This window comes from Sarcophilus harrisii, chromosome 4 (assembly GCF_902635505.1).
Source record: "Sarcophilus harrisii chromosome 4, mSarHar1.11, whole genome shotgun sequence".
NCBI classification, from domain to species: Eukaryota; Metazoa; Chordata; class Mammalia; order Dasyuromorphia; family Dasyuridae; genus Sarcophilus; species Sarcophilus harrisii.
In genome coordinates this window covers 277,171,956-277,199,484 of record NC_045429.1, presented here as the reverse complement: position 1 = coordinate 277,199,484, position 27,529 = coordinate 277,171,956, and the positions used below count along the sequence as shown (strand labels likewise).

General features: G+C 33.7%; 1 protein-coding gene across 3 annotated transcripts in view; it reads right to left on the bottom strand.

The window, feature by feature from the left end:
* Window positions 1-27,529, bottom strand: part of BTBD9 (BTB domain containing 9) — a 445,141-nt gene that overhangs the window by 130,165 nt on the left and 287,447 nt on the right. For all 3 annotated transcript variants that reach the window (XM_031964922.1, XM_031964921.1, XM_031964923.1), the window contains exon 8: window positions 17,322-17,511. In XM_031964922.1, the coding sequence (XP_031820782.1) occupies window positions 17,322-17,511 (190 nt within the window). The remainder of the gene's footprint in view (window positions 1-17,321; window positions 17,512-27,529) is intronic.

The following is a 27,529-nucleotide window of genomic DNA, read 5'->3' as shown; positions in this document are numbered from 1 at the left end:
ATGAACTTAGTACAATTTCTAAGAAGGGGAAAAACATTCACTAACGAAATAAGCACTTGAGTGTCTACCCAAGGAAAGTCACCAAAAGAAGGGACTTTGAGGGACACTGGTCAGATTAATCTCCCTGTGGAAGGGGAAGATACAAAGTATGTATGGTAGGCAAGAATTAACTTGAATTCAAGGCTTCTACTTCAGACTGAAAAAAGTCAAAATCATTGTGTTGAAATGACTGATTTTGTCCTCTGAAAATTTGAGAAAAACACTTGAAGTGCCACTAGAATGCACCAAAAGCATCTTTACAATAAAATAAATATTTGCCTCTAGAAAGAATTTGCCTGAGCAATCTAGAGAATTTTGAAATTATCAGTGGAATATTGCTATGAAAATCATTCAAGGACTATTCCTAAAAGAGCATTCCATTTTCATAGACGAAACAGATACATTAAGTCTTTCACACATTAACCCTTTCTTTCTATTCTTCAGAATAATTTTATTCATTTAATAATTAAAGAATAATTAAAGAATATTAAAGAATAAATAAAGAATAATTAAAGAATAATAATTAAAGAATTAAAGAATATTCGACTGAAAAAAGTCGAAATCATTAAGTGTTGAAATGACTGAATTTCTCCTCTGAAAATTCGAGAAACACACTTGAAGTGCCACTAGAATGCACCAAAAGCATCTTTATAATAAAATAAATATTTGCCTCTAGAAAGAATTTGCCTGGGGAATCAAGAGGATTTTGAAATAATAGTTGAATATTGCTATGAAAATCATTCAAGGATATCCCTAAAAGAGCATTTCACTTTCATAGATGAAACAGACACATTAAGTCTTTCACACATTAACCCTTTCTTTCCATTCTTCAGAATAACTTTATTCATTTAATAATTAAATATGGCACAGTGGAAAATACAGTGGATTGGAGTTAAGAGAGTTGTGGATGGGATTCCTGCATTGGGCATGAAATGGAAGAGATGGCTCAAGTCACATAACGTTCTTGAGCTTGTATGCTCCTCTGGAAAATAGGAATAATAATACTGTGTAATAATAATTTCTTAATAAGGATCTCAGGAGGCAGTGGATTACTCCTTATGGAAGGCCAGATGACTACTTCTCAGCAATATTGTAGAAGAGATCCTTGGTCATGTGCAGGCTAGATAAAACAGCTTCTGAGATTTCTTTAACATTTAATTAATTAAGGCATTCTCAAAAGCACAAGATAATTCAATCTTCTATCATCTTCATATCATCTTCCATCTTTATCAATGAAGTCCTTTATTAAATTTGATACTTAAAAAGGGTCATATTGACTGATTTGAGGCTATTCTTTATTCACCTATCTTTAGAACAAATGAAAATGAGCAGCAGAAATAATGGTAAGAAATAAGAAAAGAGCAAACTGAATAATTAGGCTTCAGTATCTGTCCCCTTCCCCCTTTCTGTCCCTAAGAGAATCTAGTACAAGTTATAGTGATATACAAATAAAAGATCAGCTAAACCTTTAATTTTAAGACAGGAATTTAGAAAAGAAAGAAAAATGTTTTGCAATGATTATGGAGTAGGGCATGGCATAGCTAAGGCTTAAGAAAATATCCCCTCCACCTCCCCCCCCCCAAAAAAAACAATTCCAAACACAATAGCTACTGATAGCTTTTAACTATTTGTAATAACCATGAAACAAAGCCTGATTTTTGATTTAGTGATTTTGTGCCAGATTAACTCCTATAAGTGGTAAAATCTTTTTTTTTTACTGTAAAATAAAAATAACTCTTCCTATAGAATAAAATTATGAATATATATATATATATGTGTGTGTATATATACACACACACACACACGCACACCATACTTTAGGGTAAACTCATTTCATCCTAATGTATTGCATTCATATATTTTCTGAGAATTAAAAATGTTTTGCTATCATTAACTCTTTAATGCTCACAACACTCAATAAGATAATGGGGTCTGTTTTGCTATTTCTTATCTGCAGTGTTGCATTTCAGGATAGCCTATATACTTACAATTGGGTTAATTATGTGCAGCATTATGGTGTTCCTTACAGTGTTACACATATCAATTACAAAACTATCACCTCCAAGCTAATGTAAAAATTTAATTTAATTGACTATTTTATAATTAGAGTTTCAGAAAAGTACTGTCATATAGCTGGAAACCACTTAATACATAACATTTTAAGTTATTTGAACTAACCTGAAAATACTTAAAAGGATATTACACTTAGCTGAAAGAATTGTCTTGAACTAGGATGACAAAGTATCTATAAACTACAAATTAAATTGACATAATTAGTTATTACATCTCTTTCCTGGTCCTTTTATGTGGTCATATCTTTACAGATTTGTTATTTAAATTCTGTTTTGAAAATGACATGAAATTATATAATGACTTCTCAATTAACCACTTTCAAGACACAATACTGGTAACATCTTTCTTTTATTCCTAAATAAAACAGAGGATACTTAGCTGAACTTGTAAACCCAATAATTCTAAGCATAAAATCTTTAATTGTGAAGGATAGCCAGAGATATACTTGAGATGATTGGGAGGAGGGGGAAGGAGTAGAGAGAGAGAAAGGAAGAGAAGGGAGAGGGAGATTGTAAATTGTTTGCTCCAAGAGTTTTTGTATACTGCAACTTGGCTACTTGTTTCACCAAAAAAAAAAAAAAGATTAATCAACTAAAGGAAAAGAGGAAAGCCACTTTTTAAGGCACTGATACTTTTATCCACAGGTACAAAAAAGCTCATAGAACTGTGCTTGCTAATGATTAGATATTAATTGTATGGACTAGCCAAAGTATTTAGTGTCCCTGAAAACAGTCAGAGGCCATTAACTCTTCAGTGTAGTCCTTTCTAGGGCACAAGAGAATTGTTATTAACAGGGGATTAGAGTCACATTTATTGTTAGGATTAAGAGTGTCATTGAGCATAGCTGTAGTCTTTGTTCCTCTACCTAGTTACAAGCATACAGAGCTACAAATAGGAAATAAAGCTAATTCTTCTCAAAAAATCCAATTAGCACAGGTATCCCCATTGTCTCTAAGCATTTCTGTGTATTTTTAGGAAGAAAAGCCGCAGAGAAAAGTATGTTGTTACCTCACATTATTTAAATTTCAGCCTTCCTGGATACCAACTACAACAAACCTTAAATTTTAAAATTCTAAAGGCCATCCATAAACTGACTATTGGCACATATAGGAGTTTAGGAAGTATCTAAGTTAAAACATAATGGGTTAATACATTTTTCTTAAGAAAAAAGAAAATCTAATGTTCCTATCTTACAAAGAAAATATTTGAGATTTCCAGAATATTTTTTACTCTCCCAGAATGATAAGGTTTTAGTTTTTCATATCTATAATGCTCTAAGTGCTGATTCAAATTCTTGAGAGCTCGTCAGCTATAGTGAGTCAGTCACCATAGGCAATAGAAACTACAAGTCAAATGTCATTAACTAATCAACCTGTCATTGGTCAATTACCTATCCCATTGAAGAAATGCCACCGATCTAGTTTCCCATCAATAAATGTCTATCTGGGCACATCAGTTGCTTCTCACTGAAACTTGCCAAAATTTCCAGCACTGTCCACAGCCATTGGTAGTTGATCTTTTCTACTTCCTCTTAATCATGTCACAGACAAGGCAAATGCAGTCCTTGACAACATAATGTTAGTTTCACAGAGACGTGTCTCCTTGAATGCTCAACCACTTACATAGGACTTCAATTGCATGGATTTTCTTACTGCAAAAACAATAGCTGGCTCAAGTTGGAAACTGGAGGTTTTAAACTGTGCAAAGACACACATTTCTGAACTCACAGTTATTTTCATGCCCCACCCCATATCACATCTTAATCAGAAATGGAAGAAATGTGGGGTAAACATTCCCATTCCAAATTTAAGAAGAAATCCAAAGAGTATATATTACCTGTTTCAAAATACAGCAATACCTTTTCTTGATAGTGGTTTTGAACAGGCATCATCTATCATTGTAAATACCACTTTATTGCATGAAACCTAGGAGTGCTTCATTCTATTTATTTAGTAAAATAGACTATATTTATCTGGGTAATTTTGTTCATCACCTTTGGAAATCCCTCTTAATTCTATTATTTCTGCCTCCTCGGAACAATCATTCCATTTTCTTTCAGTGAGAGGTCCCTCTAAGCTCTAAAAGGCTTAATGACAGAAGGGTGGAATCCTTTTCTACTGTTTAGAAGCAAAGAAACAATGGAAAACCAGTCAACTGGCATGTCTCTTGGGGGTCATGGTTTTGTGTTTTGTATTCAGGAAAGATAAAGTCAGTCAAGGAAATAGTGATGGTGGGAAGAAGATAAGTATAAGCTAGTAGTCTATACCTGGTTGATTCTTTCTGGTTGCTCTGAAGCCTTAAATCCCAGGAGAAATAATATGAAAAGGTGAGATGGAAAAAATTCTCTTTTGCAGCACCCAGCACAAAATTTCTATTACCCTTTAGAATATTAGCTGAGAAAACAAGAAAGTGGAAGAATAGGAATGCTAAGGAATAGCAGTAATCCAGGGATTTTAGCACTGGCTACTGTCCTGAGTATTGGAACAATAGGAAAAGCTTCTTAGGAGGCAGCTCAATACACAACTCTGGGAAGCAGCCTGAGCATAGACTTTAATGTGAGTCTAATATGTGAATTCTAGCCAAGAAGTCAAATTAAGAAATTAAGACATACTGGCTCCACAAAGATTATTATATTAGTACTTGTACTAGAAATACATAGAGAGAATTCTTCATAATGGGATTGTGCATCCCAATCTTAGTGAACATAAAAAGTTCAGAGAAAAAGAAGTGATAGCTACAGATTCTAAAATTTATGAGTAAAAGGAGAGTCTAAACCTGAAAAATCTTATTATACCATTATGGACAATTTCAAAGACAAAGTGGAGGAAATATCTAAATATGTTAACGTACTGTCTTCGGAGATAAGAGTTTTTTTTTAAAAAACCCAAATACACACACACACACACGATTCAAGGAGAGGCAGTGCTATCCAAGCAAGGGCAAATACCTAAGAATGGTACAAAGATATAAATCAGAAAAGCTGAAACTCAGGTGTGGAGGCATGGCACCAAAAAGGGTCTCTTAAATAATACATTTGATACTGGAAGAACAAAAAGAATTCTCTTTTTGATTAAAGAAAAGGTAAAATGAAATAGATAAGGCAGAACTAGTCTAATCCTCTTTGCTTCTAGTTTCTTTCCCAGAAAGGAAAATGGTCCTCAAATGGAAATGGGTAGGAAAACATCTCCAATTAATTCTTTACATTGCTAGAATAATCACCCTATTTTATAATTAAATCTGTTAGATTAGTATCCATTCTAGGTATGGGGGACAGGATGAAATATTTTGGTTTTGGAACAGCAAGGAGGCCAATGTCACTGGACAGAAAAGTTAAAGGAGTTAAAGACTAAAAAGACTGGAAAGGTGGGGTGGGAGTGAGAGTAGGAATAGGGTTAGATTATGAGGACTTTTGAACTAGATTTTATATTTGATCCTACAGGGTATAAGGAGTTAACTGAGTGGAATGGGTTGGTGGCTTGGTTGAACCCGAGTTTGAAAAAATCAATTCAGTGGCTAATCAAGACAATGTACTGGAGTAAGGAGAGACTTGAGTTAGGCAAACCCACTATTGCAATAATCTAAGTATGAGATGATAAAGGCCTGTATCAGGGTATGGCAACATTAGAGGAAAAAAGAGGTCATCTTAAAGAGCAAATCAATGGGTCTTAAAAACAAAGATTACAAGAGAATGAGAAATCCAGGATGACACCTAAGCTGTGAGCCTGAGGGACTAGAAGGATAGATAGGAAAGTTGAGTGAAGGGCATTTAAAGGAAAATTTAATGAGTTCCATTTTGGACATGTGTATATCTACAGTTTGAGATGTCTGAAAGGGAGTTAGAGGTGTGAGTTTTTAGAATCATCAGCATGGAGATGGTAATGAAATCCATAGGAGTTGAAAAGATCACCAAATAAAATAGTATAGAAAGAGACAAGAGGACCAAAAACAGCACTATTTCAGATATTTTACAGCTAGGAGAAGAATCAGTAGAGAAGTGTTCTGAAAACCTAGAGAGAAGAGAACAGAAAGGAGGAATGATTAACAGTGTCAAAGATTTCACAGAGATAAAAAAAAAAAAAAATGGGTCCTGAGAAAATATCACTGTATTTGGCAGTTAAGAGACCACTAGTAAAACTTTGGAGGGAGTAATATGGGTGGAATGATGACTATTTTTAAGGGCTTAAGAAGTGAGTGAGAAGAGAGAAAGTGGAGGTTATTGTAATTTCAAGGAATTTAACTTCTTTGGAAGGATCAAGTGAGGGATTTTTGAGGATGGAGGAAAAGAGGTATATTTGTAGACAGTAGAAAAGAAATCAGTAGACAAGCTGAGGAAGAGAGGAGGAATGACAGAGGGGCAATCTCTTGGAAGAGACAAAATGAAAGAAGAACAGTTAGAAGGATTTATAGTCTGGGTAAGGAGTAAATTCACCTCTTTATGCTAATCGGGGTTGAAGGAAGGGATAGTGGCAAAAGGGATATGAGTGATATAAGAGAAGACGGAGCACATGTTCAATAGCCTTGACTTTTTCCATAAAATATGAGGCAAGGTTCAAAAGAGAGGCAGATGGGGGAAAGGGAAGCCATGGCAGACAAGAGAAGGAATGAAATGGTGTGTTAGAGATGCTGTGGAGTATTGGATAGAGAGTTAATAAGTATAGAAAGATTGTCTAACAACAGTGAGAACCTAGTTGAAGTTGTATGACAAATTTATAGAGGACCCAATCAGAATGATTATAGGACTTTATTCTGCAAATCATTAAGGAGCTTTATCAAGTGACACTGTAACATTGCATTCTAACTTTCTATCTTTCCTCTGTACTAGATTGTAAGCTTCATGATAATGTGGTTAAGTTTTATTTAAAAAACAATTTCCATAACTACCTAATATAGTTAACTTTCTGTAAGTGGAAGACATTTAAAAATATTTGTTGAAGGAATAAATGAACAAAACATTAGAAAGAGTAAAGTGAAATGCAAGTTATATGAGAAGAATGTAAAGACTTTATTTAGTGATTTCAAATGAGGTTGAAATGAACCATATTACATGATGGAGAAGAAACCTTTGGACATGATATTTGATTCCACTATTGAAAAATTTTAAAGAAATGACAAAAAATAATAGCTCATATTTATATAAAACTTTAAAGTAGGTAAAGTTTTACATACATTTTATTATTTGATTATCACTATGATCAAATGGGTGAGATGGGTGCATATATTATCTTCAACATACATGTGAAGAAACTAAAGATAAAAAGAGGAAGTGACTAGCCTTCTGTACCAAAGCTAGTTAAGTGTATGAGATCTAGATTCAAGATCCTCCTGTCTTTTACTTGGTAGTATGACATTAAACATTTTTTGAAAGATATAATTTCTAAAAAAAAAAAAAAAAAAAAAAAAAAAAAAGATAATTTCTGGATAATTTAATCATTTTATTAATAATGTCAGCATGCTTATTAAAATAAGGATGATCATTTGGCTGTATCTTAGACTGAAGATAATAATGGCAGCTAACTCACTGCTTCTATGCCCAGTGAAAGATGGATATTCCCCAGAGTGGTAATCAACTCTTGACTGGTTAATAGTTAATGAGAGAATGAGTTCAACCTATGCAAGTGAACTTTGATTATGTCATTTACTTCTTTTTTTTTGTTTTGTTTTTCTTGAACACTTTTTTTTTTTTAATTTAATAGCCTTTTATTTACAGGATATATGCATGGGTAACTTTACAGCATTAACAATTGCCAAACCTCTTGTTCCAATTTTTCACCTCTTACCCCCCTACCCCCTCCCCTAGATGGCAGGATGACCAGTAGATGTTAAATATATTAAAATATAAATTAGATACACAATAAGTATACAATGTCATTTACTTCTAAGTTATCCTCAGCCATAGGCAATCTAATCTATCTCTCATTCAAGCCTGAGCATAAAGGAGTTTCACCTTAGATTAGAAATCTCATCTAGTCTGGGTACCCAGAATGAGGACAATGTTAATCGTATCTTCTATCGGCCCTGTCCTTGAGAGATTAGAAGGAGATAGGGCAGGGGGAAAAGGCTAGGGTCTTTCCAATTTTAATAATTTACTACTAATATGATAAATAAATAATTATTTTTCTCAGCAGTTTGCACTAGATCATGTCAACAACCTAAAAAACAGTGAAGGTTAAAGATTTTCAAATGGAATGGTGTCTATATATACCAGAAACTTTGTTACTTATCTATGGCAAAATTCTGCTTATTAGCAAGGTGGCTTATAAACAGTGAATAACCTTTTGGGTATAGTTCCAAATGAAGGGTTGGACCAATTCCCAATTTCACCAGTAATGCATTAGATGTGCCTGTTTTTTCCTCAAACTGTACAAGGATTTTCATCTTTTGCTATCTTTGCCAATTTGGTTAAGAGGTGGAAGTTGCTTTAATTTATAAATTTGTGATTTAGGACATGTTTTTAACTTGGAAGTTAATAACTTGAATTGAATTTCTTTCTCTGAGAACTACCAGGTCACATACTTTGGCCATTTATCTTTTGGGCAATAGCCTTTGGTCTTATAAATTTGAATCAAGTTCCCTATAGAAATTGGATAACGATTTTTCTTGTGCAGCAAGGTAACTATATAAATATGTATACATATATTGAATTTAACATATGCTTTGCATATTTAACATGTATTGAACTACCTGCCATTTAGGGGAGGGACTAGGGGGAAGGAGGAGAAAAATTGGAACAGAAGGTTTGGGAAGGGTTCGTGTTGAAAAATTACCCATGCATATATTCTGTAAATAAAAAGCTATAATAAAAAAAAAATTGGATAAGACCTTTATTAGAAAAACTCAGTGCAAAGATCTTTCTACCCCATTTTTGACTGTATAAAAAGACTTAAATTTTATATTATCAAAATCATCAATTGTATTTTGTGTTTTCCTCTTTATCACTTACTTAGTTATGAACTCTTTTATTAGCCATAGAGCTGAAGGCAATTTCTTCCTTACTCTTCTGATTTTTTTTTTATGATGTGACCCTTTATATCTAGGTCATTCACTCATGAGGGTCTAGGAGGTAGAGAAGACAGAATACTGGAGGTAAGGAGGCTCTGAATTTAAATCCTGCCTCATATGATGTGTGACCCTGGGTAAATCACCTAACTATTCTCAGTTTGTAAATTCAGTCTGTAAAATGGGAATAATAATAGTATTCACCATATGGAATTGTTGTTAGATCATATGAAATATACAAACCATATTTCTGTATAAGCCATAAATCGCTATATAAATGCAGGTTGTTATTATATGATAGAAGGTTATATATTGTGGTGTTCTCTTCTTTAAAATATAATGGTTCTCTGGGAACAGGTTTCTTGGGGAGGTTTTCTGGAGGCAGCCTTGGTTTCAGTTCAAATCAATAATCACTTCAAATGCAACCAGGAGTTAAAATCCAATTTTTTATTGTTCCAAAATGGCCCAGTTAGCTTTCTTTGGTTCTGAGAGCTCTTGTTGTTAGTCTTTTGCCTCTGGCAATCTTCCTAACTGAATGACTGATTGACTGAAGCTCTTTTTATGTTCTTTTGAGGTGTAAACTCAAAGGTTGACTCCTCCTCTGAGAGTGGGATTATGGGAGATGTGAATTTGAGAATCTCATACTGAATACTGAAATCTCCCAACTTGTGAACTCCTAATGTGTGAGCTAATGTGTGAATTCTCAAAGGTGTAAACTCAAGCATTGTTTCTATCAATTCCATTGAGGTATCACCTTGTTTCAAGTTCTGGCTCATAACAATATATAATATGTAAATATGATTATTATTTTAAATATAATTAATATATAAATATCATATGGATGCAAATATATATACATAAATATTAAATGGGTAAATTACCTAACTGTTCTCAGTTTCTTCATCTGTAAAATGGAAATATATACCTAGCACATGGGGTTGTTGTTAGATCAAATAAAATAATATAGGTAAAGTACTGCATAAGCCATAAATTACTACATAAATACAAACTTTCCTTATATAATAAGTATAATTATACATTAACTATATTTATAATAATATGTATTATATAATTACTTTGTATTATCCATATTATATTGATTAGTTTTGGCTTGTGATTTTTTCATATTATTTAATTTTCAGAATTTCTGTTCTGTTGCTTTGTTGTTTGATTTTGTTTTTGGTCAAATTTTTTTTTAGTTGCATGAAATTCATTATTTTTTTTCTTTTGTTAATAACATCTACAGTCATAAAGTTTCCTCTAAGAACTGCAAGAGCTGCATCCTATAAATTTTGGTATATTGTTTCCTCATTGTCATTTCCTTTGATGAATATCTCCATTGTTTCTTTATTCTTTGACCTACTACTTCTTTAATGTTACTTAGCCTCAAATTATTTTTTAATTCTTTTTTAATGGACGTTTACTGTATATAATTTTTGCTATACTGTGTGATCTCAGTAAATGATGTGTTTAGTATTTTTGTTTTTCTCTATATTTTTTGAAGCAGTCTTTATAAATATTCAGTTTTTGTAAAGGTGCCATGTGAAACTGGGTTTTTATTCTTTTTGTTCTCCTTCCTTGATTGCCAGATGTCTATCATTTCTATTTTTTCTATACTTCTATACTGAGGTCCTTGAATTCTTTTTAGTTTATTTTTTGGTTAGATTTGTTTGGTATATAAGAGGTACATTAAACTTCCCATTATATTTTACTATTTCTTCCTCTAATTCAATTAACTTTAAGTATTTAAATGTGTGTTATCAAGGTGTGTGTGTGAGAAAAAGAGAGAGGGAGGGAGGGAAAGAGAGAGGGAGTGTGTATTAATAATGATTTGTTATCTGAAGTGAATTTAAGTATAATGCAATTCCTCAATGTATCTCTTAATCAGTCTATATTTATTGTGTCCTGGTCTGGAGTCATTATTGCTGCTACAGCTTTATAAAGTTCAATAAATAGAACATATTTCTATTTATTGTTCTTATAAGTAGAATATAAATAGAGCATATTTCTTGCGAAGAATATATTATCAGATTCTATTTTCTAATCTATTCTGCTCTATCCTCTTCTGTTTTATGGGTGAATCTTTTCATTGTTAAATGCCTGTTTCTTTCCCTCATGTTCCTTCTCTCTACTTTTTCCTATCTTTGTTTCCACCTTCCTCTTTACAAATAAGAAAGTAGAAAAAAGAGAATTTGCCTATAAATAAAACAACTTTTCTCACTCTTTTCTTTCCTTTCTTCCACTCCTGAATCCAGAATTTTTTTCCACTTTCTCTCCTTTTAATTTCCCCTTCATGTTCCTCTTTGAAGACATTTAATTTTATCTTGTCTCTTTTATTTATTTTATTTATCTATTTTGTCTCTGTTAATTATCCTTTTTCTACTCTATTATCCCTGTTCCTTCCTATTTCACTTTTTAGTTTAATATATTTCTATAAAGTATGTGTGTGTACATGCACCTGTGCACACAGGCTCATGTATATAACTGTGTTCCATCTTTTACGTAGTCAGATAAAAATGAGGTTTGTGAGATGCTCTTTTCCCACTTCCTTTGATTATTACTCTGCGCTCTTCACCTTATGCAATTCTATTAAGTGATACTGATTCTCCTTCTCATCCTATATTTTCTCCTTCCCTGCCCAGATTTTGCCTTCTCTGAACACCATCAAAATAACAAAACCATTTATAGACCCTCTGTAATTTTTGTCTTTCTCCATGACCCTAAATATTAAGGTCTTGAAAAGATATTTGTTTCTTCTCCCCCTAACCTCCACTGACATGTAAAGAATTCATTTCTATATGCTCCCTTCCAATTAAATTTATGAGTCCTTTTTCATGTTTCTCTGCCTTTTTTTTTTTGCATTTCCATTTTAAAATATCTATTCAGTTTTTGTCTATTCATCTGGAAAGCTTAAAAATCTTTCCTTGCATGAAAGGTAAATCCCTCTACTCCACCCTTTTTGAAGGACCACCCTTTTTCTCCTCCCTCCCATTCACTTTGAAAAATTACACTTAGCTTTTCTGGATAGTTTCTCTTGGTTATATGCCCTTTTTTCGAATGGGGATTCTAAATTCTTCTCTCCTAAAAAAGTAGCTGTTAGGTTGTCTGCTCCTTGCTGTAAGTCCTAGGCATCTGAACTCTTTTTGGCTCCCTTTGACCTTCTTTCTCTTTGAACACAATGTTCTAGATTTTGACTTCACTGTTCCTGGGTCTTTTTTTTGTAGCTTCTTTCATGAGCCTATAAAGGAGTTCTTTGCATTCTGCTTCCAAGAGTTCAGGCAAGTTTTCACTTACAACTTCTTAAAATGTGGTATTTGGATATTTTTTGGACATAATTTGCTGAAAGTTTGAAAATTTAGACTATTTCCCTTTTGGACTATTTCTTTTCCTTTTTTCTTTCTTTCGGGTTTTTGTTTTTGTTTGTTTGTTTGTTTGCTGAGGCAATTGGAGTTAGTGACTTGCCCAAGATCACACAGCTAGGAAGTGTGTGAAGTGTCTGAGGCCAGATTTGAAGTCAGGTTCTCCTGACTTCAAGGTTGGTGCTCTATTCACTGCACTACCTACCTGCCTCTCCCTTAACCTGTTTTCAAGGTCAGTTGTTGATAAAATATTTTTTAGAGTTATAATTTTAATTTCTTTGACTTAAAAAAATATTTCTTGATGTCTTACAGTAATTTTTTCCTGTTTAGCTCATTTTAATTTTATTTAGTTTTTTTTGGTGAGATTTTCTGTTGACAATTCTTAACATTCTTTGCTCCTTGGCTATTCTACTTTGTATCTCATTTCATTTCTTCTAGGTATTCCTATAGTCATTGTGGCCAGGATGTTTTTTTCCCCTTCTGAGGTTTTACCTTATTTTAATCCTTTCTTCCTTTGGGTTTACCTCCTGGGGATCTCTCAAACCAAGGCATTCCTTCATGATATGTAGAGTTTTCCTTGATTCCCTTATTTCTGTAGCCTCAGTATTGGGAGGGAGAGGTAAAAAAAAGAGGGAAGGCCAAGCTCTATGACTGAATGATATGGGCACAAACAGCTTGATATTGATTATAGTGGTCAAGACCTTTCTTCAAGGGACTCTCAGATTATATTAGTGTTGAGCTCTGTCTGAGAGGCCCTCTCTTGCCAGAGGATTGTAGGTCCTCGTACTTCTTGGCTCAGGGTCTATTCCTGTACTAACGTCTGCAAAGAGATTAGGTGACATCTTGCCTAGAGTCTTTCTCCTGATTCTAGATGCACAGCCCTATCATTCAGATACTGCTCATCTGGAGCACTATGTTGGGGCCAAACTATTCCCAGGGTTCCTTTGGCTGCCTTCTACCCTGTTGCTTTCTGTTACCAAAGACTTCAGAGATACCAAGGTAGATCTTGGGGACTTTTCTTTTGCTTCCAGACTTAACTACACTGGACCTATACTGAATTTCATGGAACTTTCATATGATATATTCCAGTTTGTTTTAATCTCTGAATTTTGGGAATTACTGTAAGGATTGCAGGGCTTCAGAGGAATACAAAGTTGATCCATTTTATTTTTTTCCCTAGATGCACACATTTCTAAGCCTCACAAGGGAGTTTTAGAAGAATCTGCCCTCTATTTCCTAGCATGATACCAATTTTACCATTTACCAAAGAGAAACCCTTCTAGTCTGAGATTCAAGCTTAAGGGCTCTCTACCTATTATTCTCAACTGGTAACTCAGCCCATTAAAAAAAATTTCATTTTGTGAAGAGCCCACACTTTGTCCTAGAAGAAATCCAGGATCAAATTCCCAAGTTAGTTCAAGACAACTGTAAGTTGTACTCAACTTTATAGATTTTAGCCTTGATGTGAAAGAACCTTTAGCTGTATTAAAATGACACTGCTTTATCTTTTTACTTTACTTTTTCTGGGAGGAAAAAATACCAGTATGAAATGAGGAAGACTGGATACCTCCTTCCTCATCTAACTCCTCAGAGGTCCTATTAGCAGCTACAAAGAGATCTCTCACTCTAGAACCTATCAGCTTTCCTGATTTAATGGGCTGCTCTATGGGTACAGTCCCACCAAAAAATATAGTTCATAGAAATCCAGTAATAGTCTCTTAAGAGGAAAAAAAAAAACTAGTTCCAAAGATAAATCAGGAGAGCTACTATGACACTGCTCTTTCTCAATATTTAAAATGATTCAATGCTTATACGATAAACTACATAAATAAAAACAATGATGTTTAATTTATTTAATCTTTTATCAACTTTCAAGCCTGCCAAAAAATTTCTTAAATTTGAGAAGAAAATAAATAAAAAGCCATATCCAGGGAGGGTCTCACATTAAATCCATCCACAACTCTCATTTTATGTGAAAGGATGGGTGGAGGGAGGAAAAGCTGACCTAAATCACTATAAATAGCTATTAGTTATATAGAGCCATGAGGTTTATAAAATACTATATATCAAACCTTATATTGATCCTCACGATAATCATATGAAGTAGGTGCTATTATTACTTCCATTTTGTACTTAAGGAAGAAATTAAATAACTTGTCCAAAGTCACATGGCTAATAAATGCCAGATTTGAATTCAGGTTTTCCTTACTCTTAAGAAAAGAGATCTAACTTAAACAACCAGAATCTCTTTTATACTAAATTTCTTCTAGACTATAAATGAAAAAATATTTTTCATCACGGCAGGATATGAAAAGGAAGGAGATGACTAGTGTTGGGATTACTCTTAATAGGCATTAGGCTGGAGAATGCTATATCTTTTTTGGATGATCCTTCTTGACATTTTACAAAGTGTTACAAAAACATGGTGTTAGGCCTGCTGAATGATTAACAAAGTTCCTTTACAAGTCTCATATGAAAAGGAAAACTGCAATATCAGTCAGGGTAAATTCTACCTTTCTAGTAAAAGAAAAAAAATGCATGATTTTAGTTTTTAAGAAAATGTTTTGAATTTCTTAATACTACCTGGAGAAACATGTCCAAGGAACTTTGCTCATTAGAATCTCATTTTTAGAAGAGAAACCAATTGAGAAAGCTCTCAAGTTCTTCTGTACAATTCTCAGAAAATAAGCCGAAGCTTATTTTGGGTAGGCTCAAGAGGCTTAAAAAAAACCTAAATAATTTCTGATTATTAGAAATGCTAAAAAAAATCAGAAAGATGATCTTGTGGGATCTGGATAGGTTCATTATCACTACAGCTATGATAGCTAGATGCCTATGTCTAAGGGATGGTTATAAGAGAGAAGATTTCTATATGGGGTGAGGAAATTATATTAAATAACTTTTAATGTTTTCCCCCCAAATTACTAGTTGAGTTAAAAAAACTAATTTTATCCCAAGGTATTTTTAAATTAATATGTAGGTAAAATATTGTTAATCCTTATTATTACATCTCAACTTATTAGCAAAAAAGTGTATCCTTTTTACTAATACCTTTAAAATATTATATTCATTTCTTAGTTGACTAAAATAGTTTTAAATCTTCTTAATAGTTGGAACTCTCCTTCCTAGAGTAATAGTTCAAATCACTTGGGCAAATTATTCTGAATTCAATTTCTCTTATGAAGTTGTGGATTGTATTTGTGAATTTGCAACTGCCATAGTTGCTTCTAATTCCAATGGGGTCATATTCTTTTTTGCAATAGAGAAACACTTCTGGAGAACATGTCCTACTCTGGTTAAAATGGAACTTCAGTGCCTACTTTCATCCATATAAGAATGAAATCATAAATATCAGCAGTATTAATTACTAATACTTATTAATAATTATTACATATGTAATACAATATTAATTGCTGTGAAAAACAGTCACTATAATCTGAGCATTCTTCTCTCTAAATATAGAGTTGCCAATGAAGTTATAATAGCTGGTACTCTTCAATGACACCAATAAAAATCTTCAAACTATAGGCCAATGGGATTTAATTCAAATCTTTTTTAAAAAATGCTAGGAGCAGAACCAGGAAAACATTATACCCAGCAACAGCAAGATTGTGTGATAATCAACTATAATAAGACTTGGCTTTTTTCAGCAATTCAGTGATTCAAGGTAATTTTAATAAACTACATGGAAAAAGCCATCTGCATCCAGATTGAGAACTATGGACATAGTATACTTCAATCCACATTCAATTTTCACCTTTTTTTTCTTTCTTGTGGTTTTTCCCTTTTGTTAGGCTTTTCCTCTCCCAACATGACTCATATGGAAATATGTAAAAAATGAATATACATGTATAACATAAAAAATTATGTATATATATATATGTGCATATATATTTATATGCTAGGACATATTATTAAAGAAGACATTAGTAAACATCTATAAAAGGAAGAGGTTATCACAAAGAATAAACATGCCTACATTAAGAACTATAGGTAAAAGCTTTAGAATAGGCAAATTAATGATTAGTGTCAGGAAAAATTTCTAAATAATTAGAACAATCCATAAGTGGAAAGCAGTGGATTCTCTCTTTCACCCCCCTCCACCCCCCCACCCCCCCACTCCAATTAAAAGTCTTTAAGCAAAATTTGCTTAAGTCAGGTGTTTTGGAGAAAGGAGTCTTTTTTAGGTATTTTTAGGTATGAGTTGGATTACATAGCCAAAGAAATCTCTTCCAGCTCTGAAATTCTGAAATTTACTGTGTCTGTGAAGCAAGCTATCACTTTCTCTACAAACTGAGATTCTTTTTTTTCCCTGAGGCAACTGGGTTTAACTGACTTGCCCAGGGCTGTATAGCTAGAAAGTAATAAGTGTCTGAGGCCAGATTTGAACTGAGGTCCTCCTGACTTCAGAGCCTGTGTCATTTGTACCTGCCCCAAACTGAGATTCTTATAAAACCATCAAGTCAAAAAGTAACAATGCATAGGGCTTTTTTCCATCTTTATTCAAATTCTATTCTGATCACATTATTTTAGTCATATTCTGTGAGCTCACACAAACTGGGAAAATAATTTTACAAGACTACTTTTAAGAACTTTTATTTCCTCAAGTCAAATGGCTAACTTGGGGTCGCTCAGATGATCTGGAGAGTATTTTAACTGCAAACCTGAGGTATATGTTTGAAAATACACATAGGTTATCATTATTGCACAGAGTTAAAAAATGTTACAAAGCAAGTTTTGAAAAATAAATTCCCAATGTCTAAATAAATAATTTCTATATTTTTAATGTGGATAGATTGTTAGGACAACAAAAGGCATATTCTGACATTTCATAAGAAAAACTAATCATCTTACCGTATTGACCCAATCATATATGGTTGTGCCAGCTGAACCACAATGGCACCACTTCCTAGTTGGTGACAGGTGTATCCAGAATCCCAATCATAATTCTTGGTGTCACCATTCAACAAGGCATTACGACTACGACTCACACCTTCAATCACACTAGCACAATCAGCAATTGTAGCAACATTATCCGTTGGAACTGTAAAATGCAATACAAAATTTGATATCAGAATAAAAGTGGCAAAAGAGATTCCAACAATGACTTAGGTCTGCACTAAATTACAGTCTATTTTAAACTAGGTACAAAAAGTACATTAGGAGATATCATGTTCTATGCCTACAGTTCCAACTTATGGGAGAAGGGGGAAGAAGAGAAGTTAATTTTTTCATTTTCTTGATCTAAACTTGTAAATTATATTAAAATTTAATTACATTTGTGTTGGTCATTGGAAATATTATTTTCCTTGTTCTGTTCACTTTTCATCAATTCAAATTCTCCTCATGTTTCTCTGAAACTTTCATCTTAATATTTTTTTATAATGCAGTAATGTCCCATTATATTCATGTTAGACAATCTGTTTGTCCATCCTCCAATTGATAGCATTCATTGTGTTTCCAGTTTTTGGTAACCATGAAAATTGGTGCTATGAATATTCTTATGTACACGAGATCTCTCTTAAACCTATCTTTCTTGGGAAATATGCCTAAAAGTAGAATCACTGAATCAAAATTGCTTTCCTAAAATGACTTTAACAACTCATAGTTTGTCCAATAATTTTTTCTGAAACCTGTACAACACTGATTATTACCATCTTTTATCACGCTTACCACTTTTTCACCTATCAGGTAAAATCTAATATGTTTTAACTTGCAAATCTCTTATTAGAGATATAGAGCAATCTATCACATGCTTGTGAATAATTTACAATTTTTCAATCATATATTCAGATGTGCACTGATAAATGTTTTTTTTAATCATCTTTCCATTACAGGATATACTTTAATGTTTAATCTGCACTATTAATATTTTTGCACCACTTTAAGCCTAGACAATCAACAAAACAAATCAAATTTGGATTTGTAATGTTTGCTGATTTTTTTTTTTTATTGCAATACCTTGTCCATTTTATTCAACTAACAAGCATGAACTAGGTTTTCACTACATGCAAAGCAGGATACAAATACCAAACCAAAACAGTGCTTAGACCATTTAAACAAATAAAGAAACCCTTTTTTTTTTTTAATTATAGTTTTTTATTTACAAGATATATGCATGGGTAATTTTACAGCATTGACAATTGCAAAACCTTTTGTTCCAACTTCTCCCCTCCTTCCCACCATCCCCTCCTCCATAGCAGGTTAACTAATACATGTTAAATATGTTAAAGTATAAATTAAATACAATATAAGTATACATGTCCTAACAGTTACTTTGCTGTACAAAAAGAATCAGACTTTGAAATAGTGTACCATTAGCCTGTGAAGGAAATCAAAAATGCAGGCGGACAAAAATAAAGGGATTGGAAATTCTATGTAGTGGTTCATAGTCATCTCCCAGAGTTCTTTCGCTGGATGTAGCTGGTTCAATTCATTGCTGCTCTATTGGAACTGATTTAGTTCATCTCATTGTTGAAGAGAGCCACATCCATCGGAATTGATCATCATATAGTATTGTTGTTGAAGGATATAATGATCTCCTGGTCCTGCTTGTTTCACTCAGCATCAGTTCATGTAAGTCTCTCCAGGCCTTTCTGAAATCATCCTGTTGGTCATTTCTTTTTTTTTTTTTTTTTTTTTTTAATTTAATAGCCTTTTATTTACAGGATATATGCATGGGTAACTTTACAGCATTAAATTGCCAAACCTCTTGTTTCAATTTTTCACCTCTTACCCCACCCCCCACCCCCTCCCCTAAATGGCAGGAGGACCAGTAGATGTTAAATATATTAAAATATAACTTAGATACACAGTAAATGTATACATGACCAAAACATTATTTTGCTGTACAAAAAGAATCAGACTCTGAATTATTGTACCATTAGCTTGTGAAGGAAATCAAAAATGCAGGTGTGCATAAATATAGGGTTGAATTCAATGAATGGTTTTAGTCATCTCCCAGAGTTCTTTCGCTGGATGTAGCTGGTTCAATTCATTGCTGCTCTATTGGAACTGATTTAGTTCATCTCATTGTTGAAGAGAGCCACATCCATCGGAATTGATCATCATATAGTATTGTTGTTGAAGGATATAATGATCTCCTGGTCCTGCTTGTTTCACTCAGCATCAGTTCATGTAAGTCTCTCCAGGCCTTTCTGAAATCATCCTGTTGGTCATTTCTTACAGAACAATAATATTCCATAATATTCATATACCACAATTTATTCAGCCATTCTCCAACTGATGGACATCCATTCAGTTTCCAGTTTCTAGCCACTACAAAAAGGGCTGCCACAAACATTCGTGCACCTGCTGGTCATTTCTTACCAAACAATAATATTCCATAATATTCATATACCACAATTTATTCAGCCATTCTCCAATTGATGAGCATCCGCTCAGTTTCCAGTTTCTGGCCACTACAAAAAGACCTGCCACAAACATTCTTGCACATACAGGTCCCTTTCCCTTCTTTAAGATCTCTTTGGGATATAATCCCAGTAGTAACACTGCTGGATCAAAGGGTATGCACAGTTTGATAACTTTTTGAGCATAGTTCCAAATCACTCTCCAGAATGGCTGGATATATTCACAATTCCACCAACAATGTATCAGTGTCTCTGTTTTCCCACATCCCTGCCAACATTCCACATTATCTTTCCCTGTCATTCTAGCCAGTCTGACAGGTGTGTACTCAGAGTTGTCTTAATTTGCATTTCTCTGATTAATGATTTGGAGCATCTTTTCATATAGCTAGAAATAGTTTCAATTTCTTCATCTGAGAATTGTCTGTTCATATCCTCTGACCTTTATCAATTGGAGAATGGCTTGATTAAGAAATCAAATCTAAATCAAATCAAATCTAAATTAGAATCAATTCTCTATATATTTTGGAAATGAGGCCTTTATCAGAACCTTTGACTGTAAAAATGTTTTCTCAGTTTATTGCTTCCCTTCTAATCTTGTCTGCATTAGTTTTGTTTGTATAAAAACTTTTCAATTTGATATAATCAAAATGTTCTATTTTGTGATCAATAATGATCTCTAATTCTTCTTTGGTCATAAATTCTTTCCTCTTCCATAGGTCTGAGTGGTAAACTACCCTATGTTCTTCCAATTTATTTATAATCTCATTCTTTATGCCTAGGTCATGAACCCATTTTGCCTTATCTTGGTATACGGTGTTAAGTGTGGGTCAATGCCTAGTTTCTGCCATACCAATTTCCAATTTTCCCAGCAATTTTTGTCAAATAATGAGTTCTTTTCCCCAAAACTGGAGTCTTTGGGTTTGTCACTGTTTGCTGATTTCTAATGTTCAAGCTCAACCATCAGCTCTCATGAGCCTATCTGAACTGCCTATCATGCCCCTCTATTTATCAATGGAAAAATGGTTCCTGATTTCATAGGTTTCTTTTAATTCACAAATTGGATACAAAATCCACACAAGAAACACTTGATGGAAAGATTTTATTTTCCAATTGACAACTCCCTTATTTTAGTTGCAAAGATAATTCTTTACGAGTTTTCAGTTTCATATAACCTAAAATGATCTATTTTACTCTTTGTGACAACCTCTACACCTTATTTAAGAATTCTTTCCCTAAATATCTCATTTTCTCTTGATTTAAAAAAAATGGTATGATCCATTCATATTCAGGCTGCATATCTGTTTTGATTAATTCTGGTGTGAAGTATAAGGTATGAAGTTCTGCTAGACTTGTTTCTAGTTTTCCCACCACTTTGTATCAATAAGGGAATATCCACAATAAATAGTTTATGTTTTCAGGCTTATATATTCACTTTTCATATTTTCAATAACATTCACTTTTACTGAATATTATTATTTCTGACTCTCGCTTATGTAATGTATTCTGATGATCTACTTTTAAAAATTTTAAGAAGAATAAACAGCTTTTGTGATTAAAGTTTTATATTATAGGCCATGATCTGGAAATGTGACATCTTATTTTGAGATTCTACCTCAATAGTTTAATTGGTGTATCACTAAATCTATAAGTCAGTCATGAGCAATGAATATATTTTTATTTCATTAAAAAATTTTTAATTTTATTTATAGAAATGTTAAGTGTCTTAAGGATGACTTCCAGATATGCCATACTTTTGGAATTATTTTTAATGAGATTGCTTTTTCAAAGGACAAAAAAAAAGACTAAAGGAGTAAAAGTTTAATGGAGAACTTAAAAAGTTAGCAGAATGGAAAGAAGAATGAAATTAATATTCTATAGACTAAAATATATGACCCTCTAGAAATGACTCACTATTTTATGTGCATGGGGGAATAAAGGAGAAGTTCCCAGTTATGTAAGCAAAAAAAGAAAAAAAGCAATTGCTTTAATTTTTTTAATAAGCATGAAGGGTTCCTGGAAAAAAAACACAGCAAGAGTAGTAAAGGGAAAGAATAGTACTAGTAGGTGAGGGAATGGAAATATGGTCTTATTCTAAAAGGGGCAAAACAAATACGTATCACTAAAGAATGGTAGAGGAAGAAAAGGATATTATAATGCATTTGATTAGGGGGAATGTTCTTAAGAAACCACCTTTTCCGGGAATAAGTGTTCTTTTCTAGAACTGAATTCCATAGTAAGAGGGACAAAAATCTGGAAGATGGCTATACAAGTTCAGGGTAGCAGTAGAGGGAAAGAGTAAGTGATCATATAGAGGGAAAGAGTAAGTGATCATAGTAGGGACAGTGTGTAGAACTGGAACTTAATGACTGAATATAAAATTAAATCAACTATATCATATTTCTTTAATTCAAGAAGCATTTATTAATAATATTTTTCAGTAAGATCAGGCTCAGGGGAAGATTGAGAATTAAAAGGCAAAATCCAAAGGAGATGCCTTCAAGACATCTAAAAAAAGAGTGAGGGTTGAAGAGAATAAATGTTTATTTAGATGAGTAAAAAGAAAATATAAATTCTAGTAATTTTTGTGGGGAGTAGAACATCTTTTAATTTTCCCTAGTGAATAGTAAACATAGAGATTCAACAGTAGAGATAATAATTTCCAAAGAACAACATGGTGAATGAGATAAAACAAGAGTTGCTATTTCTGTTTTTTATAGATGAGGAAATTGAAGCTTATTAAAGTGATTTTTCTCAAACTCAGAGTTACTAAGAACTATTATAAGTAACTACATCTTTTTTACTATAAGTCAGAACTCTAACACTCAAAAGACAGCTGATCACAAAATTATAAAATTTAAGAGTTAGAAAGAATATCAATAACTGTGAAGGTGTAATCATTTAGTAGAAAAATCTTCATTATGAGATACTATTGGAAGTCCGGGATGGCGGGGGGAAAGGGAGAGAGGGACGCCAAAGGAAAAAGAGGAGAAGGTAGGGCACCACTAACTCTCTCTCTCTCTTTTTTTTTTTTTATTTAATAGCCTTTTATTTACAGGATATATACATGGGTAACTTTACAGCATTAACAATTGCCAAACCTCTTGTTCCAATTTTTCACCTCTTACCCCCCCACCCCCTCCCCTAAATGTCAGGATGACCAGTAGATGTTAAAATATATTAAAATATAACTTAGATACACAATAAGTATACATGACCAAAACATTATTTTGCTGTACAAAAAGAATCAGACTCTGAATTATTGTACAATTAGCTTGTGAAGGAAATCAAAAATGCAGGTGTGCATAAATATAGGGATTGGGAATTCAATGTAATGGTTTTTAGTCATCTCCCAGAGTTCTTTTTCTGGGTATAGCTAGTTCAGTTCATTACTGCTCCATTAGAAATGATTTGGTTGATCTCGTTGCTGAGGATGGCCTGATCCATCAGAACTGGTCATCATCTAGTATTGTTGTTGAAGTATATAATGATCTCCTGGTCCTGCTCATTTCACTCAGCATCAGTTCGTGTAAGTCTCTCCAGGCCTTTCTGAAATCATCCTGTTGGTCATTTCTTACAGAACAGTAATATTCCATAATTTTCATATACCACAATTTATTCAGCCATTCTCCAACTGATGGACATCCATTCAGTTTCCAGTTTCTAGCCACTACAAAAAGGGCTGCCACAAACATTCGTGCACATACAGGTCCCTTTCCCTTCTTTATAATCTCTTTGGGATATAATCCCAGTAGTAACACTGCTGGATCAAAGGGTATGCACAGTTTGATAACTTTTTGAGCATAGATCCAAACTACTCTCCAAAATGGTTGGATTCGTTCACAACTCCACCACCACTAACTCTCAATGAAAAAATTGAAGTATTAATCAAGCACTTCCTGTGTTGTCACACTATCATACATCCAGAAAACCATTTTATTCTTAGCTCAAATTGTTAATGTACTTTTCATGACACTGAGCTTAAATTTGCTTCTGGCAACTTCAACTCTCTGCTCATGGTTCTGTCTTCTAGGGCCAAATAGAAAAAGTCAACTTTCTCTTCCATCTCACAATACTTTAGTGTAGAGGGCCAGGAACTCTGAAAAGGTGTAGTTAAATCTGGGTCAGCATGGTGCTTATAGTTAAGTATCTATTCAATGTAAGATAATGGTTCTCTATGGTGCTGTAATGGTTGTCTGTGCTCGAGTGTGGTGCAGTGATGTAATTGTACTAAAGTATTTAATGGGACAACTGGAAACACCCTCTCAGCCACAGCTCTTAGCCACAGAAATAAGAGAAGGCTTCAGATTCCAGACTCCATCAGCCAGGGGGCCCTTCTGCCTCCTTCATTCCTCCACTAAGACCAAGGACTCAGGTTGATCCTGAGGTCCTCCAGAGAGCTAGTCTGGACTTTACAAGTGAGAGGACAAGCAATTGATCACAACAACTGATGCTCTGGGTCCTGGCTCAGTAGTAGAGCAGACCAGTGGGTAGCTTCAGTCCCAGCTCAGAAAGCAAAATGTCAGCAAGAGCAACTAGGCTATTTCTTGGACAGAGGAAGCAAGGCTACTCTTTGCTGTAAGCAAGACCCCAAACACAAGAAGTCCCTGGCAAATTGCCAGCCTGGGAAACAAGACTTATTTCCTGGAGAAAGCAGGTAAAATTACCCCCTGCTATAAGAAGACACCAAACACAAGGGTCTCCTATGCTCAGAGCCAAGGCTCGGAGCTACACTAGAAGTGTGGGACAGAAATCCTGCTCTTTCTCTTCTATTACTCACCCCTTCCCAACCCTTACCTAGAAGCAGAGCTCAACCATAAAAGGCACAAAAAAGGGGTGGAATAGAAAAAGAAGGAAAGAAAATAAGCAAGAAACAGAGAAAAAAAAAAAAAAAAAAACAAAACCTTAACCATGGAAAGTTACTAAGGTAACAGGGAAAATACCAACTCAGATGAGAAAAAAAAAGGGGAAATCTCAAAAAGTGATATGAATTGGGTCCCAAGCTCAAAGCACTTCTTGGAAGTGCTCATACAAAACTTTAAAAGGCAAATAAAAGAGATTAAAGAAAAAAATGAGAAAAGAAACAAGATGTATACAAGAGAGAGTCAACAGCCTTGAAAAAGAAGGAAAAAAAAAATTGACAGAAGAAAACAATTCCTTAAAAAATACAATTGGTTAAATGCCCAAAAAAAAAAAAAAAAAAAAATCCACTGAAGAAGAAAACAACACTTTGAAGAGTAGAATTAATCAAAGGGAAAGAGATATAAAAGGTAACTGAAGAAAATCACACATCAAAAACTACAACTGGGCAAAGGGAAGTTAATGACTTTAAAAGACATCAAGAATCAGTCAAAAAAACTATAAAAAAAAGAAAAAAATGGAAGAAAAATGAAAAATATCTCACTGGAAGAACAACCCATCTGGTAAATTATATCCAGGAGAGACAATTTAAAAATTGTTGGTCTACCTGAAAGGCATGACCAAAAAAAGAGCCTAGATAGCATTATTCAAGAGATCATCAAGGAAAATTGCCCTAATATTCTATAATCAGACGTGAAATTATCAATAGAAAGAATCTATCAATCATTTCCAGAAAGAGATTCCCACAAGGAAAACCCTAAGGAACATTGTCCCAAAACTCCTGAACTATAATCTCAAGATAAAAATACCACAAGCTGCCAGGCAAAAACAATTCAAGTATCAAGGAACAATAGTCAGGATTATCCAGGATTTGGCAGATTCTACAATAAGGAAATGGAAGGCCTGGAATACCATATTCTGGAAAGCAAAGGACCTGGGATTATAACCAAGAATGAACTATCCAGTGAGACTGAAATAATCTTTCAGGAAAGGAGATGGATCTTCAATTAAGTAAGAGACTTTCATTTTCTATTTAAAAAAAATAAAAACAGAACTAAACAGAAAATTTGATCTTCAAACACAGGACTCAAGAGAAGCTTAAAAAAAAAAACAGGAAAAATACACACAAATACACACATAATTTAAAAGTTAAAGCGTTTAATCCTTAGATGGGAAAATGATATATGTAACTGTGTCACTGAGGCAGTTAGAAGGGGCATACAAAAATGGAGGGTGTGAATATGAATGGACTCTGATGGTATCAAAGAAAAAACTTTAAAGAGTAGAAAAAGGATTATACTGGGAGAAGAGGAAAAGGAAGGTAAAATGGGACAAATCAGAACACATGAAGAGGCACAAAAGACCTATTACAATAGTAGGAAAGAACAGAGGGGGGGTGGGGATGAGTATTGTCTGAAGCTTAATTTCATCACTTTTGGCTCAGAGGGAATAACATTATCACACAGTTAGCTATGGATAATGTATCTTATCCTGTAAAGAAGTAAAAGGAAAAAGGGAAAAGAAAGTGGAGGGGGTGGATGGAAGGGAGGGCAAAACACTAGGAGAAAGGGGAAAGTTTGGAAAGGAGGAGTGACAAAAGAGGGCAGATTGAGGGGAAAGTAGATTTAGAAACAAAACAATACTGATGAGGGACAAAGTAGAAAGAGAGATCAAAAGTTTATACAAAAGAGAAAATAGGATGGAGGGAAATACAGAGCTGGTCATAACTATGAATGGAAGGGGATCAACTCTCCCATAAAATGGAAGGGAATAGCAGAATAGATTAAAAAACAGAATGCTATAATATGTTTACAAGAAACACATTTGAAACAGAATAAGGATAAAATGCTGGATCAGAATTTATTATGTATAGTTAGTAAACAAAACCAATACAAATAAGATTAAAAGGAAATTACAAAGTTGAAGAAAAAAATTTTACAGCCAATGTTTCTGGTAAAGGTCTCATTCCTAAAATATATAAAGAACTGTTCAAATGTATAAAAATGCAAGTCATTTCCCAATTGATAAATGGTCAAAGGATATTGATGATGAAATTAAATCATATGATCATATGAAAAAATGCTCTAAATCATACTGATTATAGAGCTATGCAAATTAAAAGAACTCTGAGGTACCACCCTCATACCTCTCAGATTGGCTAACTTGACAGGAAAAGATAATTATAAATATTGGAGGGGAAGTGGGAAATATAGGACAACTAATGCACTGCTGATGGAGGTGTGAAATATTCTACCTGTTCTGGATTACAATTTGGAACTATGCCCAAAGGACTATAAAACTGTGTATGCCCTTTGATCTAGCGATGCCACGTGGCATTGGGTCCCAAGGAAATCATAAAAGAGGAAAAAAGACCCATCTGTGCAAAAATGTTTGTTGCAGTTCTTTTTGGGGTGGCAAAGAACTGGAAAATAAGTAGCTGTCCATCAATTGGGGAATGGCTGAATGAGTTACGGTATATGAAGATAATGGAATATTACTGTTATATTAAAAAATAACAAACAAACTGATTGCTGAGAGCAAAATCAGGAATACATTATACACAGTAACAACAAGACTGTGCAATGATAAACTATGAAAGACTTAGTAGTTCTCAGCGATTCATTGATTCCAATAAACTTTGGATGGAAAACGTCATTTGCACCCAGAGAGATGGAGATTAAATGTAAATCAACACATGTTATGTTGTTCACTTTTTCCTTCCTTTTCTTCTATTCTTGGGGCGAGGGGGTCCCTTTGGTTCTGATTTTTCTCTAACATCATTCATAAAGAAATAAAGAAAATTTTAAGACTTCCGGGGGCAGAGCCAAGATGACA